Source organism: Myodes glareolus, chromosome 3 (genome assembly GCF_982192425.1).
Source record: "Myodes glareolus chromosome 3, mMyoGla1.1, whole genome shotgun sequence".
Taxonomy (NCBI): domain Eukaryota; kingdom Metazoa; phylum Chordata; class Mammalia; order Rodentia; family Cricetidae; genus Myodes; species Myodes glareolus.
The window spans coordinates 82,046,199-82,065,936 of NC_142028.1; the positions used below are offsets into that span (position 1 = coordinate 82,046,199).

At 41.7% G+C, this 19,738-nt stretch overlaps 1 protein-coding gene across 2 annotated transcripts in view; it reads right to left on the reverse strand.

Moving 5' to 3' along the window:
- Positions 1 to 10,682, reverse strand: part of Faf1 (Fas associated factor 1) — a 303,421-nt gene extending 292,739 nt beyond the window's left edge. The window contains exon 1 of one of the 2 annotated variants that reach the window (XM_085686415.2): positions 10,288 to 10,682. In XM_085686415.2, the coding sequence (XP_085542541.1) occupies positions 10,288 to 10,332 (45 nt within the window). In that variant the 5' untranslated portion in view covers positions 10,333 to 10,682. The remainder of the gene's footprint in view (positions 1 to 10,287) is intronic. The other variant, XM_087904746.1, reaches the window with a different exon arrangement.
- Positions 10,683 to 19,738: the final 9,056 nt, after the last annotated feature.

A 19,738-nucleotide genomic window follows, 5' to 3' on the forward strand; every position in this document is an offset into this window, starting at 1 on the left:
ATATAAAGAAAAGTACTTGTTTTATTGAAGGCAGTAGCAATGATTTTCTTTTAAAGGGAATCATTTCTCTTATGGGCAAACTTTATGAGAAAATAATTCCAGGCTGGAGAGATGGTTCAGCGGTTAAGAGCATTGCCTGTTCTTCCAAAGGTCCTGAGTTCAATTTCTAGCAACCATATAGTGGCTCACAACCATCTGTAATGAGGTCTGGTGCCCTCTTCTGGTCTGCAGACATACACGCAGACAGAATACTGTATACATAATAAATAAATAAATAAATAAATATTTAAAGAAAGAAAGAGAGAGAGAGAGAGAGAGAGAGAGAGAGAGAGAGAGAGGAAGGAAGGAAGGAAGGAAGGAAGGAAGGAAGGAAGGAAGGAAGGAAGGAAGGAAGGAAGGAAGAAAGGAAGGAAGAAAATAATTCTAGGACGGGCCACTTTGTTCATGGGACCATTGGGCAATAACAGAAAAGGCCAGGGAAAAAGACTCACTGTACACAGAACGGATCATCCTATCTACTTGATTACTTAATTCCTTCCCTGCTGAGGGCACCTTTTGATGAGCATTTACATGGGTCATAAGTCTCTTCATATCCGTTGTCCAGAATCTATCCATACTTTTTCCCCAAATGTCTTTCTCAATAATTTCCAATCATGTTCTTTCCAAGTCCCTGACCATTCAGTCAAATGATTGGCTATATAGTCCATCAATCAGTAAACAATCCCGCGTCTGATTATTTCTCCTTCAAAGCAAATGTACAGCCATGTGTTCTGCTGAAGTTCTACCCAATAGAACAGTGTCTTTCAGGGCTGTCCCAGAAAGCAGTTTTAATGTTGCAGCTGGTGGTACCTGCAAATCATGCAGAACCATCAGTAAACCGGGTCCTAATCTTCTCTTCCTCAATCAACCAATCACAGGACACACCCTATGAGGCTATAGATCCAGGTTTGGAAGAAAGCACTTTAACAGCATTAAACAATAGGTATTTGGGGGAACTTCTTCATGTAACTTTTTGTGCACTCAGGACTTGTTTGGGCCTGATTACCTATATTCCACTTCCATTTGCTAATGGATTTCTGCTGCACATGTCATACTTCATGGCTTGATGGAGCATATAATACCCAACTCACGATGGGCAGCTCAGTTTGCATTGTAACTTGGTGGTCTACTGTCTAACATTCAGCCACTAAAGCAGGGGTCAAGAGCTATTCCTCAAAGGGAGAACTGTTGTCTACAAATAATGGTAGGACCCTGTTCCAATATCCCAAAGGTCTCCTTTTTTATTCACTGATGACAACCTGCCAAAGGCTCCAAACAGCATCCCTTTCTGCCACTGACACCTCAAGTACCATCAGGTCTGCAGGATCATATGGGCTAAGTGGTAGAGCAGCCTGCACAGCAGCCTTGACCTGTTTTAGAGCCTTCTGATCCAGGCCCCACAAAGCTAGCTGCTTTCCAAGACCCTTGCTATTTAGGGAAGAAACACACCCAAGTGAAGAATGTGCTATCTCCAGAATCCAAACAGGCCCACTAAACACTGGGCTTCTTTCTTGGTGCTGGGAAAGTACAGATGCAATAACTTATCCTTCACCTTTGAAGGAATATTTCTGCATGCCCCACACCCCTGGACTCCTAAAATTTCACTGAGGCCCTTGAATTGTGGTTGGATTTATTTCTCATTCTCTGATGCAAATATGTGTTACCAACAAATTCAAAGCAGTTGCTACCTCCTGTTTACTTTGTCCAATCAGCATAATGTCATCAATACAGTGAACCAGTATGACATTTTGTACAAGAGACAGATAACCAGGATCTCTTTAGACTAAGTTATGGTACAGGGCTAGAGAGTTAATATACCCTTGAGGCAAAACTGTGAAGGTATTCTGTTGGCCCTGTCAACTGAAAGCAAATAATTTCTGGGGTTGTTATGGACAGATACTGAGAAGAAGTATTTTCTAGATCTGTAACTGCATTCTATGTACCAGGAGCTATGTTAAGCATACTCAAGAAAGGACACCACATCTGATACAGCAGCTGCAATCAGAGGTATTACTTAATCAAGTCTGTGTTAGTCAACTATCATTCTCCATGATTCATCTACCTTATGTTCAGACCATATAGCAGAGTTGAAGAGATAGGTATGGTAGGAACCACTATTCCTTGATTGTGACTACACTTTCCATTGTGACTACAACATCCTCATGGATTACACTCTCTATTTCCCCTCTAGGAGCCTGCTTAGCCTTAAGTCTGGTTATAGTTCTAGATTTATGGATGGGTACAGAGGGGCATCAGTATTGTCTTGCCTGGTATCTCCTTCAGGGGGAAAAAAATCAATGAAGGTTCCATAGAAAATAAAAAATTAAGTCCCTCAGACATAAATTTCTGTCTTAGTTAGGGTTTCTACTGCTGTACTAAAACATAATAATCAAGACATTTTCTTATTAACAGGAAAAAAAAAAGAGCCAGGGCATAGTCACAATCAAATCAAATCAAAATTAAACTTTTTAACAGTATAAAAAGATCAATGCTTGACATCTGGGATTCACTTTAGTGATCCTGGCCTCTTTCTTGTTAACCCATCCAATTCTGGTGGTCTAGAAGCCATCATAGGACCTTCAATTTACTGTGGAGTTACTGAAGTAGTAATGCTTCAGGGAATCCTAAATGAGAGCTCGAAAATACAACTCAACAATTCCAGCTATGCTTCCCAAGGAGTTCTTTCTCAGACATCGCTATTTGGTTAGAGGGATCCTGACTTATACTACAGAAAAATAATTTCAGTGAAATGGCTTAGTGGGTAAAGACACCACAAAGCCTGACAGCCTAAGTTGGAGCCCTGGGATCCACATGGTAGGAGAAAACTTCTGCAAGTTATCCTCTGACCTCTGTAAATAATGTGGCATACATCATACACACACACACACACACACACATGCACACACGCACCCTATGTGTGTGCGTGCGTGTGTGTGTACAAAAACTCTTGGGTATGTAGTACTTTACCCAATAAATTCCCTATTTAATAAACGCAAATTTTTTATCACACACAACTTAAAAAATGGTCAAAATGAAAATAACAGAATGTAAACACTTTCTGTTTCAGACACCTAAGAGCGTTACACGTGTTAATTCATTTTTCGTATTGGGAAATGGAGGCAGATGTATAAAACAACTCATCAAAGATCACAAGATGGATGAGTGGCAGCACTGTGACTTAAATTCAAATGGTTTGAACCTCGAAGTCATATTCTAACTACAAGCTAGTAAATTTTATTCTCTATGCCAAAACTTAATCTTCTCAACAATGTACTAGAACACTTGAACAGTATGATCTAGCCCTAAAGGAAAGAGGACAAAGAGAAAGGAAACAAAGGACAAAGGTTAACTAGACACCCTGCACCACAGTATTCAATCTCCCACTCAACCCCTCCATCATTAACTATGTCACCTATACACTTAGCTACATCATCACAAGGAGTATCATCCTCTTTTGCAGAAGTTATCTGTGTCAAACTGAAAAAGAAATAAGGCTCAAAATACCATTTAGAAAGGCCAAGGGTGCCACAGGAGTGGTAACAACATGTGTATGACTTACCATAGAGTAGTGTCATAGAACACTAGGCTTGAAATATGTAAGCAAATCAAAGCTTAAATGTGTGAGTCCCAAAATGAGAAAGCTTATAAAGCAATAGAGGTCGTGCTATAAGAGATATAACATCAAAATAAATGCTAAAGTTGACAGAAAGAAAAAAAACTCTAAATCTATGATCAAAACAACTAAGTTCAGAAAAAATATTTTTATCCAGGTAGAAGAGATCTGGTTTCTGGGAAAGTCTGAAACAACACATCACTACCAGTAAGAGCCCCTTGATTTTTTCCCACTTGAGGAATGATGTCTGTCTCTGTCACTAATTAAAAAAAAAACAAACCTATAAGCAGAAAACCAACTTATGAGACCAGCCTTTTGTTCCCAAAATACATAAAACTAACTTATGAGACTAATCTTTTATTTCTAAGAAAATTGTAATTTTTTTCTTAGTGGAAAGACAAATTCTAACATGACATTTATAAAAAAGCTAAAAGGCCTGGAAGGCTAACATCATGGCACACACCTTTAATGTCTAAAGACAGAGGCAGGAGGGTCTCTGTAAATTCAAGGTCAGCCTGATCAACATAGCAGGTTCGAGGACAATCAAAGATACATCGAGAAACTCAGTCTCATAAAACAAAATAAAATAAAAGTTATAGAGGTTGTCTGTTTTAACTTCGTAAGATGTAACTAATATTACTAGAATTATTTGACAGTAACTGTAATTGTTTTAAGTAACTATTTTCCCATCTGTAAGCAAATCAAGCAGGGTCAAGTTTGTGAAGGAAGAAAAAGAAAATAATAATAAACTATAATATAATAGAAAATAGTAATTCTACGATTACTAGAAGGACATAGTGGCTCACCCTTGCAATCTTAGCACTTGGAAGACTAAGGTAGGAGAATTGGCCTGAATTCAACATCAGTATGGGCTACCGTGAGTTCCAAGCCAGCCTGGGTTAGGTGTAAGAGCCTGTCTTTTTAGATAGATAGGTAGGTAGGTCGGTGGGTAGGTAGGTAAAATGCCAGCACTTAGGAGGTAGAAGCCAGCGAATATCTGTGAGTTCTGGGACAGCCAAGGCTACAAAATTAGAATCTGTCTTCAAAACAAACAAACAAAAACTCTACACCACACATAATAAAAGAATAAGATTTGAACTTTTCATCTGATTGCATCTCTTGGTTATAAAAACATAGGGGTATGTTTTTTAACTCGAGCTATTTCTGTACACCTTCTTGTGGCTCCAGACTGCCAGGACAGCATAAATACTACTCAACCACTACTTTAACAGATACATACTATGTAAACAGAATGAGCATTTTTGACAAAATATTCCAAATTCTAAATTCACTAGATAGAGCTAAATTTAAAAGTAACTAACTGAACTGGGTATTGTGACCCACATTTACAAGCCCAACATTATAGAGACTGAAGCAGGGGGATCTTAAGCTTGACTCTAGCTGCAGTTATGCAGGGAGACCCTGCAAGATGCCTCCACTCAAAAAACTGTGGTATGGTTGCTAAAGAGAACAAGATGGCAGATCCTCAAAAAAACTAAAACTTCTCTTTCAGTTTAGGATTATCATGTGATAGAGCAATTTTAGCTCTAGGTGTACCCCAAATAGACGGCAGTAAGGGACTCCAGCAGATATTTTGTTCACTGTCACAGCATTATTCATGATAGCCACAAGATATGAGCGTCACAGAACCACAGAAGATGAATGAGTAAGCAAAATATGGCATTTCCAAATATGGAACATTATTCGGCTATTAAAAGGAATATAATTCTAACACATGACACATCATGGATCAACCTTGAGAGCATATACACTAAGTGAAACAAACCAGTCACAAAAGAGCAAATCCGGTAAAAGTCTTGTTAAATAAAGTACCTTATTCTGTCATACAGACAGAAAATAAAAATGTTGGTTGCCACAGCCAGAAAGAAAGAGAAATGAGGATATTATTTAATGTACAGAATTTCAGTTTTAAGATGGAAAGAACAGTGGAGATAGATGAGCAATAATGATGATTGCACAGCACTACGAATACTTAGTACCACCGAAGGGTACACTTGAAAGTGATTAATATGGAAATTATGTTACATATTTTCCATGATTAAATTTTTTAGTTGAAAGGACTGAGAATTCTGTTCCATTAGTTTTCCACTGCTGGGGATCAGACCTAGGACCTTATTCATGGTAGCTAAGCACTAGGGAAGGGGTGGGAATTAGGAGACAATTTGTTTTGTAGTAAGTTCACCTATCCACAGTGTCCCAATCCTCTCCCTGGAGTATAAACTATAATCTTCTACCCACTACTTAGCAACATTTCACTGATTCCAAAAGAAGCATTTTCTCTTTAAGTAAAATGGTCAAAGCTAAGCAGTGGTGGCGCACACCTTTAATCCCAGCACTCAGGAGGCAGAAGTAGGCAGATCTCTGTGAGTTCAAGGCCGGCCTGGTCTACAAGAGCTAGTTGCAGGACATGCTCAAAACCTACAGAAAACCTTGTCTCAAAAAACCAAAAACAAAGAAAAAGTCAAAACTCCTTTCCCAAAAGCTTTTCATATTTAGACATTATACTTATTATAACCTATTATCCAGCAATGATCAAAATCTGGATTTTTTTTCCAGAAAGAAAATAGAAGAGTTTTAGAAAGGCTTCTTCACTGGACTTGTTAAAATATAGTTTTATGTCATATAATCATAATTAAGTAAGTACAAACATTAAGAAAGAAAATACTCAAATGCATGTAAAAGTTTCAATTGATGAACTTTTTTTCCCCAAAACTTCACTAAATTTTATATAACTTAATAAAATCATAATTTCTTCCAGAACCTTTAAAATTTTTTCAATTAGCACATAAAACAATGGGTTTCATTTTGACAATCTCATACATAGGCAGTACTGGACTTTGCCTAAATTCCCTCCTCAACAGACATTTGTCCCTCCTTCCCTCCTCTCAATGGAGGTCCCTGTCCACCACATAAAGAGTCCTTCTTTCATCTCATGGTATGCATGTGCACATAAACATAGATGCCTATAAATTCTCCATATTAGAGAAAACAGGCGATATTTGCGTTTCTGATTCTGTCTTATTTTGTCCAACATAATGGTCTGATAGTGAGTTAACTTCTTTCTTACAATTCATTCTTTTTAAAGGTGACTAAAACTCCACTAGTACACCACATTTCCTTACTTTTCAGACACTCGTGGGCAGCTAGGCTGATTCCTGCAGCACGAATAATAAAACCCAGAGACAAATATTAGAGTCCAAGCTGAAGATCAGAAAAGCAAAGCAGCCAAGCCTGAGTTCTTACCTCTACCAAGGCTCAGACAAATGAAGGGGTGATCCTATCCTCAGCCTGACTGAAGACTACAATGCTCTCTAAACTTCAGATTGCCCCAGGGCTCTCATCTCCTCCTGCCTTACAAACCTGTTTCCATCCAACTGTACCACTCCTGTCTCCACCTCCCTAGTACTGGGATTAAGGGCAGTGACTCCAGAGTGCTGGGAATACCTTTGTGTAAGTTTCTATTTCTCTTTTTAGAGAGATTCAACCTTGTGCAGCCCAGGGTGGTCTTGAGTCTAGGACTTAAGGTGTACCACCACTCCCTGATCTAGTGGCTTAGATCTGAACTCTGATCTTCAGGCAAGCTTTATTTATTAAAACACAAATAAAATATCCCTATAGGTTCCATATTTTGGCTATTGTAAACACCAACACTAAACAAGCAAGTGCAATTATTCTTCAAATTTATTTCAAAAGTGTGTCTCTCACAGTACTAATGATTCTCACAAGTACATGAAATAAAATATAATTTTACTATATTCGCTTTGGGGAGGTATTCAACTAAACAAGGATTACCCAACAATTTATATGTTATGTCTTAAGTTTGAGTGTACATGTATATGTATGCACAGGCATCTTTGTGAGTGTGGCACCAGGTATCATATCTAGGACCTTACATATGCTAGGCTAGGCAGCACTCTACCTACCACTCAGCTAATTTCCAAGTCTACACATATAATCTTTACAACAAATTTCTTGATTTTCTCATAATAGATAATTGCTTATTTTTAAATACTAAAAGGCTCTACAATACAGAAGACTACAATGATCAGTAGAAAAGACTACACAAACAAAATGATATTTAGTTAGTAAGAGGATCACAGGTCCTAAACACACAAAGGATTAATGTGCTTAAAGTACACAGTCTTCTATATAAACTTTTTATTATATGAAAATTTTTCACACCAAATGCCATTATTATTTTTTTCCAATTATATTTTCCAATGTGCACAGCATATCACTGGCCTATAAGATCATTCCATTATTCTTTTTTTTGAGAAATGAAAACCAGTGGTAGAGCTCTTGCATAGCATGCACAAGGCCTTGGGTACAATCCCTAGCTACTGAAAAAATAAACCATTTTTCCTTTTTGCCAAGATGGCACCAAAAGCAAAGAAGGAAGCTCCTGCCCCTCCCAAAACCAAAGCTAAAGGGAAGGCCTTGAAAGTCACGGCAGTGCTGAAAGGCATCCACAGCCACAAAAAGAAGATCAGCACATCGCCCACCTTCCATCACCCACCTTCCGGTGGCCCAAGACCCTGAGGCTACAAAGGCGGCCTAAATACTCCTGGAGGAACAAGCTTGACCACTATGCCATCATCAAATTCCCCTGATCATCGAGTCAGCCACGAAGAAGATAGAAGACAACAGCACACTGTGATCATTGTATGGACATCAAGGCCAACAAGCACCAGACCAAACAGGTTGTGAAGAAACTCTATGACACTGATGTGGCCAAGTCAACACTCTCATAAGGCCCGATGGAGAGAAGAAAGCATATGTTTGGCTGGCTCCTGATTATCACGCTCTGAATCTTGCCGACAAAACTGGGATCATCTAAACTGAGTCCAGTTGACTAATTCTAAATATACACTTTTTCACCATAAAAAAATAAATAAATAAATAAATAAACCATCTTTCAAAGGTAAAGAAAGACTGGGAAAGAAAATGTTATTGAAATTTAAGAATGATCAATATAGTCATTTTGATATCCAAACCAAAAGTCTTGATGCCTCAAAAATATTACTCTGCCTCTGAGAACAAGGACCCTAGATTTTCGATCCTTTAACTAACATAAGAGTTAATAGTGAGTCAGGTGTGGTGCCATACACTCCTGTAATTTCAACCCCAGAGAGTCAAACTCTGCCTCAAAAATAAAATCAAGTAAGCATAGTGACTGGCAGACAACAGAAGACAGCTACAAGTTATTAGAGGTTTTAAAAGTTTTTAAAATTAAAACAAAGTTATTATCGCACTAGGGTTAGTGTAAATCATACTATGTGTTGCTGTCCAGAGCCTTACCCATCAAAACACAAACTGGGTAAAACTACATCTAAGAAGGGGACACAGTGAATCACAATTTTAATCCCAGTACTGCGGGAAGCTGAAGTAGGAAGACTGTATTAAATTAGATGCCAGCCTGGGCTACACAGGGAGACACTGTCTAAAAAAGATGAAAGACCTCGGGCTATTCTAGAGCCTCCAAAGGCCAAAATACCATGACCAACTTTTTAAAACCATCTTTTCTGAGTTTGCAGGTTGCAGAACAGTCAAAATGTACATACAAGCATATTCCTAGTGAACCAGATAGATAATAGAGAAGGAAAAGGAGCAAATTCTTGGAAAATGGTCATCAGAGCATTAAATAGAAAAGAAATACCCATAGAGACTGTGTAGTAATGCCAACGTTGGCGAAAAAGTCTACCCATATTTGACAAATGCAATGCCAAATGGTATGTGTGTGGCACTAAAATATTTTCTTCAGTGACTATCAAAAGGCAAAGAAAACATTTACAAGCTATTGTTTATAACCCCAAATCTTTCCAAGCGCACAAAGCTCTACTTTCGAAGAGTTTCCCTAAGATACTTACATGCTAGTGTCACTACAGAAGGGTTTAGTGAGGAAATAATCTTTAGTTTAAATTAACTTCTGAGGAAAGGACTCTAAACAAATTAGATGCCAGCCTGGGCTACACAGGAGAGACTGTCTAAGAAAGATTCAAGTCTGTAGGGGAGGGGAATCTGCAAATATGAAGGGGTTATTAAATGTGTGTGTTCAGTGCAAAGATCCATCAGAACACACTGCACAACAGCCTCCTTATGTTCCACCCTCCAAAGATTCCAGCAAGGCCTGAGGAGTCTCAACTGTTTACCCCTCTTTGAACAGGATCCCACAGCCCAGCTAGCCTCATCACCTCCTCATCACGCTGCCTGTTCACTCACCACTTCATACAATACACCACACCCATAGCAATACACACATCAGTTTCCTCATGGAACAACCCAAACACCCCATAATTAACCCCATATTCTACACATTCCTCATAAAACTAAGAAAAAGCCCACATACATAGTAACCCCCAAATCATAGCATCCCCAAACCTAAAATTCTCATTCAACCTCACTCAACACGTTCTACACACACCCACAAAACACAGACTATGAAATACATGTTCCCCGTGGTTAACAATATACACACACCCTGAGCCACGCAGGGTAGAAAAGCCCACACTACAACCACTGCGGTGCTCACACAAACGCTGAGGAAGAGGCCACCGCGCCGCCACCCCGAAGCCGCCAAGTTGGAGGTGGGAAGCGAGCAGAGCCAGACACTTCACCTGAAAATCCGCCAGGATCATCTCCCGGTCCATGTTGGACGCCATGGCGGCCGCCGAGCTCCGCGGCTCTGGGACCAAAGCGCGCACCTGGGAGCGAGACGGCGCCTCCTGCGGCCGCACAGGCAGCCGCCGCCGGGTGGCGAGGGGCTGGCGGGCGAGCCGGCGGGAGGGCCGGCGGGCGGGCGGGGTGGCGCGGGAGACTAGGTGCTCCTGCACTCGGTAACCTTCAGCCGCCCTGCGCCCGCCTGCGCCCCGCGGAGCCCTGGCTGCAGCTGCCGGGACGGGGAGGCTGGTCTCGATGGTAGGCTGGTCCTTCCGTCGCCGGCCGGGAGGAGGACAGGCTGCGACAGCGCGCGCCCGGCTCCCTTCAGCCGCGGCTAGCCCGGCGGGGGCGGGGAAAGCGAGAGAACGAACAGGCGGGCCAACGCCACAGCCGCCTCCGCCTCCTCCGCTTCCTCCCCGGTCGCCGCCTCCGCCCCTGGTTGGCCAGCGCCAGGGCTGTCGCACATTTTGCTTGTCATCGAGGTCGCAAAGCGGCGCTTTGCGGCTATCACGTGACTGCCCTCCTGTCAAGCGCCAGGCGCCTGGCTAGCGGGCGGGGACGCGGGCCTGGGTGGCTGGGAAGCTGATTTGCGTCCCCCGGAGCCGAAGGACCCGCAACAGGTTATTCCGGTTTGGGTTGTCGCTGAAGCCTCGAGGTGCCGCCTTGCCCCTGGCCTCGGCCGGAATGTGATTCGGCGCCTCACGTGGTTAGTCACACGCAAAACATCCAGCCGCAGCCCAGCCAATTCACCCGTAAACCGCCAGACAAGCAGAATTTCTAACATGAATGTTTTCTTCGGACAGTTTCGCCAAAATACAGCCTCGTATACGGTCTCTTACTCTCAACCTCCTGGTCAAAGCCCCTTACAATTCTGTCATTCCCGATCTGGAACCTTTTCCTGAGTCTGCATCCTCAGGCACCAACACTGAGGTACAGAGGGCCGTCCATGTGTCTGTGGAACTTAGAAACGGAGAGGTGACAATCCAGACCTCAAAAGGATGCTGAGCATTTTAAATTGATATTTAAGGGGAAGTATTTCTACTGCTATAATATAAACATTTATAATATGCTTTAGACATGGAGAAAACTCGAATACACTGTTTCATATAGACTATTTAAAATACTTTGATAAGTACAACTGTGTAAGTACTCATAATTACTGAAATATTTAACATATGGTCAGAAATTGGCAATCTCTGTACCTAAAACAGCCAAAAATCTATGAATTATATGACAGTTTGTAATGGCCATCCAGGACAAAGGAAGGGTGACAGAAAATAGTCAATCTTGACGCAAGATAGCAGGAGCTTAAAGACTTTTAAAGGGCACTTACATGCTCTGGGAAGTCTGTTAGACTCTAAATCTGTTAAACAAAAACAGGAACTGATGAAGCCACCATAAGAAATTGACGCCTAAGATTCTTTTTTGTTTGTTTGTTTGTTTTTTTTGTTTTGTTTTTCGAGACAGGGTTTCTCTGTGGTTTTGGAGCCTGTCCTGGAACTAGTTCTTGTAGACCAGGCTGGCCTCGAACTCACCTAGATCTGCCTGCCTCTGCCTCCCGAGTGCTGGGATTAAAGGCGTGCACCACCACCGCCCGGCCCGATGCCTACGATTCTTAAACTAGGAATATATCCAAGTAAAACCAGAAAGTCTGACTTACATATTCAGTTCCATGAATGTAAAGAAGCGTGCTGTGTCATGTGAAGATCTGGAGTTGCTGGAGGTGCAGCGCAGTAGCAGAGCACTTGCCCAGCGGGCACAAAGCTCTTAGATCACCAAAATCACCGAGATTTGTATTCCGTGGTTCTTTTACTAAAAATAATTCTATAATTGTTTAGAATTGTTTTATGACTGTTTCGCCTGTGTGGATGTATATGTACCATATGAGTGTCTGGTGCCCCTAGAGGCCAGCAGGGGATGTCCGAACCTCTGGAACTGGAGTTAGGGATGGTTGTGAGCCACACAGTGTGGGTGCTGGGAATAGAATCCTGGTGCTCTACAAGAGCAATAAGTGCTCTAAGCCACTGAGCCATCTTTTCAGCCTTATAACCTGTATTTTAATGTACAGGGTCACCCAAATAAAAAGTACAACTCCTGTGCCTGATGTGGCAATACATGCCTTTAATCCTATCATTTGGCGTACAGAGAGTTCCAGGCCAGCCTGGGCTAGGTGGTAAAAGAGAGAACGCAAGATAGAAAGAAATACAACCCTCTATAGTCTTTTTCAGTTGCTATCCTGTAAGGGGAAAATTTTGAAATTTTCATATAGGAATCATGAGGTGAAACACAATACCAACAAAATAAACGAGGCAATTCAATTACCCCATCAGTGTGTTCCCTCAGAACAAGGCAGGTGAAGCCGGGCGGTGGTGGTGCACTCCTTTAATACCAGAACGCGGGAGTCAGAGGCAGGCAGATCTCTATGCGTTTGTGGCCAGCCTGGTCTACAAGAGCTAGTTCCATGACAGGCTCCAAAGCTACAGAGAAACCTTGTCTCAAAAGAACAACAATAAAAAAAAAGTGGGGGAGGGCAGGTGAATAACTGTTTGGTTGTATGTATGGTCAGCATTAGTGCAACCCTGTAGTGATATTTTGTGTTTTAACAAATAAATTTTGTTGTATAATGTTTTACTCTTTGGAATCTTTTGGGGGAGCCTGCCACCAGCTCTTAAATGAATCACACACATAGGCTTGTTCTTAGTTATAACTGCCTGGTCTTAGTTTGGTTTGTTTCTTGTCAGCTTTTCTTAAATTATACGGACTACCTTTTGCCTCTGGGCTTTTATCTTCAGTTCTATACACCTTTCTTCTTCCTCTATGGCTTGTTGTGTAGCTGGCCCCTGAAATCCTCCTCTCCTTGTTCTCTTGCTCCTGTTTATTGTCTGTCTGACAGCCTCGCCTATCCTTGAGGCTGTTCAGCTCTTTATTAAACCATCAGGCATTTTAGACAGGCAAAGAATCACAGCTTCACTGACTTATACAAATGCAGAATAAACAAAAGCAACATATCTTTACATCATTAAACAAATTTCCACAGCATAAACAAAAGTAACACAACTCAAAATAATATTCTCCAACAAAAGCTTGCCTGAAGGTCGGAGTGCAGAGCTAAGCTTCTAGAGGTCAGCCAGTGTGGTACACCTTGAATCCAAGAACTCAGGAGACAGAGGCAGAGGGATCTCTATTAATTCAAAGCCACCCTGGGCTACACAAGATTGAATCTCTCTAAAAGAGAACTCAAAGGCGATTCCAGCACTTGGGAACCGACACCTTTAATCCCAGCACTAGGGAGGTGGAGAAAGGAATAATATGGCTGGGTGGAGAGAGGAATATAAGGCTGAAGGAATCAGGAGCTCTATGCAGTCTGAGGTTTGGTGGAGACACATGGAGTCTGGAGATGCAGTGTGAGGACTGTCTGAGCATTGGTAGAGGTAAAAGAACTCTCTAGTGACTGACTTCTCTGCTTCTCTGATCTTCAACATTACCCCCTACATCTGACTCCAGGTTTTTATTAAAAACAATTAGAATTCGTGTTACACAATGCTGCAAAGTTATGTTTTCTCTGGAAGGCATGTGACTGCCTCAGAACTCATTCAAAAACTGCACAGATCACCCTTGCCCTCCGCGTCTCTTCTCTCCATCTGAAAGTTAAAACAAGTCACGGTGTAGTAAGAACACAAGAATGGCCCGGATATTCAAACATACGACTTTTCAGAACTATTTTTCCAATACTTAGCTATAGAAACCTGGATGAGTTGTCCAAAAGCCTTCTCCATACGAGTATATTATACACTTTATTTCAGTCAGTCTTCTCAACAACCATTTGACCCAATGAAAACTTCTCTTGAGAGGTTCAGAACTTGTCCAGGTTCATCATAGAAAGCAGAAGGCCTAGGGTTCGAAGCTAGGTCAAAACCAATGTTCTTCCCAGTTTCTCTGGTGACTCCCTACAGTACCACCCTCCATGCTGTCAAGTTTATAAAGTAAATGAAAAGATTGTTTCCTTCCTATGGTCTAGTTATTATGATTGGATAACCAGCAGTGCCAGAAATAAAGAGAACAGAAATTCTTTTTCCATCAGTATGCAAAGTCATTTTAATCCCATTTTCATACTTCACTAAAATAGACTTTGGCTTAATTTAAATACAATCTTCTAAAAACTTCATGTACAACTGCTTTCTATAACTCTTTTGAGTTTTGATTTCAGTTTTCAAGTATAAGTTATTTTGATATTATTAATACTTATTTTACTAGTGACATCAGTGTAGGTATCCACAGAGGCATCAGATTCCCCTGGAGCTGCAGTTGGTAGGCAGTTATGAGAAAACCAACAAAAGTGCTGGGAATCAAACTTGGGTCCTCTGCAAGAGGAGTCTGAACTCTTAGCCACTGAGCCACCTCTCCAGCCCCTATTTAACTAAATTTTTATTTGAAATTATTTTGGATTCATACCAATGACATGTCCAGTTCCTGATATTTTTGAAGAGGCAAGAACTTTATAAACTATCCCTCAACTTGGCTTTGCCTAATGTTTCCTCAGACTTTCCCTGAGTGTGTGCTAGGCATAGTGACACATGCCTTCAATCCCAGAATTGGGAAGATGAGACAGAATGGTATAGAGTTAAGGGAAGACCTCATGGGGGCAGGAGGTAGGGGAGACTATACTGAGTTTGTGGATTTTGAGTAAGAATACTCAAAGGCAATAGGTCCCTGTCATCACATGATATTGGGGTCTTCACATTATCAAATGATCTACTGTGGTGTTAAATTTGATTCTTTGATTGAGATACCTGAAGTTTTTAAAGAATGCTTCTTGCTTATTTGGTAAATCATGAGACTAATATTACTACCAAGTTAAGTCCCTGTCTTAGTAATCAAACAAGTAGTTTATACAGTGATTCTTAAGAGTCTAGTGGCTGATTCTGGACTTCTTAGAAATGGGAATGGCCTAAGATTTGGAGCCCAAGATATGAATTCAAGTCTTATATTTGCTGACTTTTAATCATAATTTCAAATTCCCCTCATCAAAAAAGAGAATTATATTTACTTCTCAAAGTTGTAAATTTTAAATGTGTATCACATTTAATAAATATAGAACAGTGCAAGCATTACTTACTAATATATAATCTAACAAGCTTTTAATTTATTTGCTGACATTTTTTCCTACTTTTCAAAAAAGGGGGCTTTTTAAGGAGTCCCTCAAGTATTCGTATGAAAAGCTTGCTGGCTCTTGGAAATAAATGCCAAAGCCACAAGCATAAGCAATTTTAAAAAGGCCCCCTAGGGGGCCACCTCTGTTATATATAAATTCAACAAAGAGAAAGACTTTAAAATCAAGAAAGTATAGTTACCTCATGCACATTCCTCAAAACTAGCCATGTAGAAACTCTTCACTGGCTGGAGTCAATGTGGGAAAAGCATGAAATAATTTAACTAAACCATATGCTTGCTTTACGTCCTGTAAGATGATTCCCATGGCTCTTAGTACTTGATATCCAACTATGCAGGTGACCTTTAAGCATTTGGGGCACTCAACTATGTTAAAAGAAAACCTGTTAGTCTTCGATGTAATGGAGTGCCTGTGAGTCTTCTGAGTACGTGTTAGAATATAAATCTACCTCAGTGAACCTCAGTGAACTAGCCCTCATCAAGGAAGAGATTTTTTTTTTTCAACTGGATGTGGTAACACATGCCTATAAACTCAGGAAGGCCACAGAGAACCTAGACAACAAAGAGGACCCTAAGAGAAACAAACATGGATCTGCATAGGAAGAAGAAAAAGACAAGATCTCCTGAGTAAATTGGGAGCATGGAGGTCATGGAAAAGGGGAAAAGGGGAGAGGGGAGGAAAAGAGGGGAGTAGAGAAAATGTATAGTTCAATAAAAATAAAATAAAATAAATTTAAAAAAGAACTCAGAAAGGACTAAGAAGCCTGAGGCAGAAGGCACAGGAAGAAAAGGGGAAGGGGAAAAGGGAGGGGTGTGAAGAGGAAAGGGGAGGAAAAGAGGATTTTCAGAGGTGGCACTTGATTGTGTTTGTTTGTTTGTTTGTTTGTTTTGGTTTTTCAAGGCAGGGTTTTTCTGTAGCTTTGGAGCCTGTCTTGGAACTAGCTCTAGCAGACCAGGCTGGCCTTGAACTCACAGAGATCCGCCTGCCTCTGCCTCCCAAGTGCTGAGATTAAAACACTGGGCCACCACTGGCCAGCTCATTGATTGTGCTTATTTAAGCTCTCTCAACTAGACTGAACCTTGTGCTGCCAGTTCTGGTTCACACAGTAGGCAGAGGAAGCACACTCTGAAGCATCAACAAAACCAAAACCACCAAAACCAAATTTCTCTAAGAAGCAGTATCTTGGGTTTGGAGGTTGCAAAGACGACTTAGCAGTTACGAGCACTTGCCGATTTTCAAAGGACCAGAGTTTGTTTCCCACCACTGACCACGTAAGACAACTCACAGCTGTATCAGGGGATCCAATGCCCTCCTCTGGCCTTCTCAGGTATGTACACACACACACACACACAGACACACAGACACACACATAAAATTTTTAAAATTTATTCTTTATTTTTGATTTTTCAAGACCAGGTTTCTTTTGTAGCCCTCGCTGTCTTAGAACTCACTCTGTAGACCAGGCTGATCTTGAACTTAGAGATTCACCTGCCTCTGCCTCCCAAGTGCTGGGATTAAAGGCAAGCACTACCACTGCTAAACCACATACGTTTTGTTGTTGTTGTTGTTGTTATATCCCCAAATTTCCCCCTCCCTCCTCTTCTCCCAGTCCCTCCTCGCAACTCCCCACCTCCAATCCACTTCTCCATGAAACCAGAGGGCCTCCCATGGATACCAGCTAGCCACAGTTTATCAAATTGCAGTGATACCAGGCAAATCCTCTTCTATTAAGGCTGGATGAAGCAATCCAGAAAGAGGAATGGGTTCCAAAAGCAGACAACAGAGTCAGAGACAGCCTCTGCTCCCACTGTTCAGTTTCACATGAAGACCAAGTTACACAACTGCAATATACATGCAGAGGACCTAGGTCAGTTCCAGGCAGGCTCCCCAGACCTCAGTTCTGTCTCTGTGAGCCTTTATGAGCCCAGGTTAGTTGATTCTGTGGGTTTTCTTGTGGTGTCCTTTACCCCACTGGCTCCTACAATCTTTGTTCCCCCTCTTTCACAGGATTCCAGAGCTCTGCCTAATGTTTGACTGTTTCTATCAGGTGCTGGGTGGCACCTCTCTGATGACAGCTGCCCCAGGCACCAGTCTAATGAGTATAGCAGATATCATTAGGAATCATTTCATTGACTTTTTTTTTTCTTTTTTGCCAGTCCTATTTGATTCTATCCTAGGTCTCTGGTGTAACCCACCTCTGAGTCCTGGTCCTCTTATGGTAGGCCACATAAGCTTTTTAAATGATTCTAAAAAGTTAGTGTTTTAAGAAGGGCAACTGAAGTCATAAGAGCAGAATTTTATTGAACTACTTTTACTCCTTTTTAAATTATTCATGTACTTATTTATTTTGAGACGGTATCTCTATGTAGCCCTACCATGGGACTCACAGTGGTCTCAAACTCAGAGATCTGCTGTCCCTGGCCTCCCAACTGCTTTTTATTTCTTTACATATTACCTGTGGGCAATGGGATGTTAAAATCTTCATTCTTAAGGCTTGTGTGTGTGTGTGTGTGTGTGTGTGTGTGTGTGTGTGTGTGTGGTTTTTTGAGACAGGGTTTCTCTGTAGCTTTAGAGCCTGTCCTGGAATTAGCTCTTGTAGACCAGTCTGGCCTTGAAATCACAGAGATCTGCCTGCCTCTGCCTCCCAAGTGCTAGCATTAAAGACATGAGCCACCACCACCTTACACAAAAACTCTTAATACAAAAAGGTACAGTGTTGCATACTTGTAATCCAGCCACACCAGGCTGATATGAGATCACAAGTACTAAACTAGGCTGAGATGCATAAGAAGCCGTAGGCTAGCCTAGATAAAAGCACCCTAAACTGTGAGTTTTCTTTACTCAGTTATTCGGCTAAGATATTTTATTTGATGAAAGTCAGAACACATGTACACCCACTTTTTTTTTTACAGAATGCATGTAATTTTATTCTTTCTCATTACCATGCTTTCCCCAAGCAAGATGCCATTACATTCTAGAAGGTAATGTTTGTAAGTTGGATTAGTGCCAGTTATCACTTTAACAGTGCAATGTCCTATCGCAGTTCCCAGAATAATCGAGTGTACAGTATGCATAGAATCCTAAATACTATAATGTTAAAAATAGCTGTTTTTTAAAGAGTTCATTTCTTTTGTTGTTCTTGCCTGATTCACAATATTCCGCTTTAGTTATGCCAGAAAACAGCTTGGATATTTTTTTTCTTAACAATTTAAAGAAACACTGCCAAATTCTTGCTGGTTTCAACTTTCCCTAACAGCCAACCTGTTTCGAGATGATTATCCAGATGTCTCTGGCTTGTTTTTAATACTTCCACTTTACTCCATGAAACTGGGAACAGATGTTGCTTGAGGATATATGTGTCGTGGCTGGTTCTAATTAGACAACTTGTCATTTTTTCCTTAGTTTCATTTTGATCACTGGATGCATCATACATCCATGCTGGTTTGTTTGTTTGCTTTTTAAGAAGAGAAGGCAGTAATCTCACATACCTAAAAGAGGACCTCAAAAGTACAGAAAATTGGTGCTGGATGTGAAATAAATAGGGTAGACTTATTTTACACTTAGACCACCATCCCCACCCCCATCTAAAAACAACCAAGCCTCCATCTAGTGAAAGAAATTCCAAAACAAAGGCATAGCCTTGTTAGAAAACATTTCTAACTTACTGTAAATTTTGTTTAAAATTAATCGCAGTTCTCCCTTTCCCTCAAGAACAGACGTCACATATCCTGGAACTTTAAGGCTTCGAAGTTCATTACGATTTCTTGTAACATACTTTCTGTTCTACAAGTCAGTCTACAAGACTTCTCTACTGTCTGGTGCTGTCAGTCAGGTCGCCTCTGCAGCCCTGGCAATGACCTGACAGGTGCCAAGGCCTGTGCTGGAGCAGAGGAGTTCAGCCACAGCGCGCTCCCGGAGGAGGCGGAAGCCGCAGGCCAGGCCGCTCGAACTTGGCGAACCTGGCCGGGGACCGCGGAGGCGGTGGAGCTGCCCGGCTCCTGCCGAGAAGACTCCGCCAGCACCCGAGTGCTCTCCGCCCGCCAACAGCAGGGCCGCAGGGCCTCTAGGGCCTCAGCCCGCGGCGGGTTGCTACCATCGGGGTGCCTCCTGGTAGGGGCTCGGCGTCGCGGACGGCAGTCAGCCAGCCCCGAGCCAGCCGTCCCGTCCGGGCAGCACCGATCCCTCTACGGCAGGGGCGGCAGGCAGAGCCGGCGGGCAGGAACTTCGGCGCCGACCCG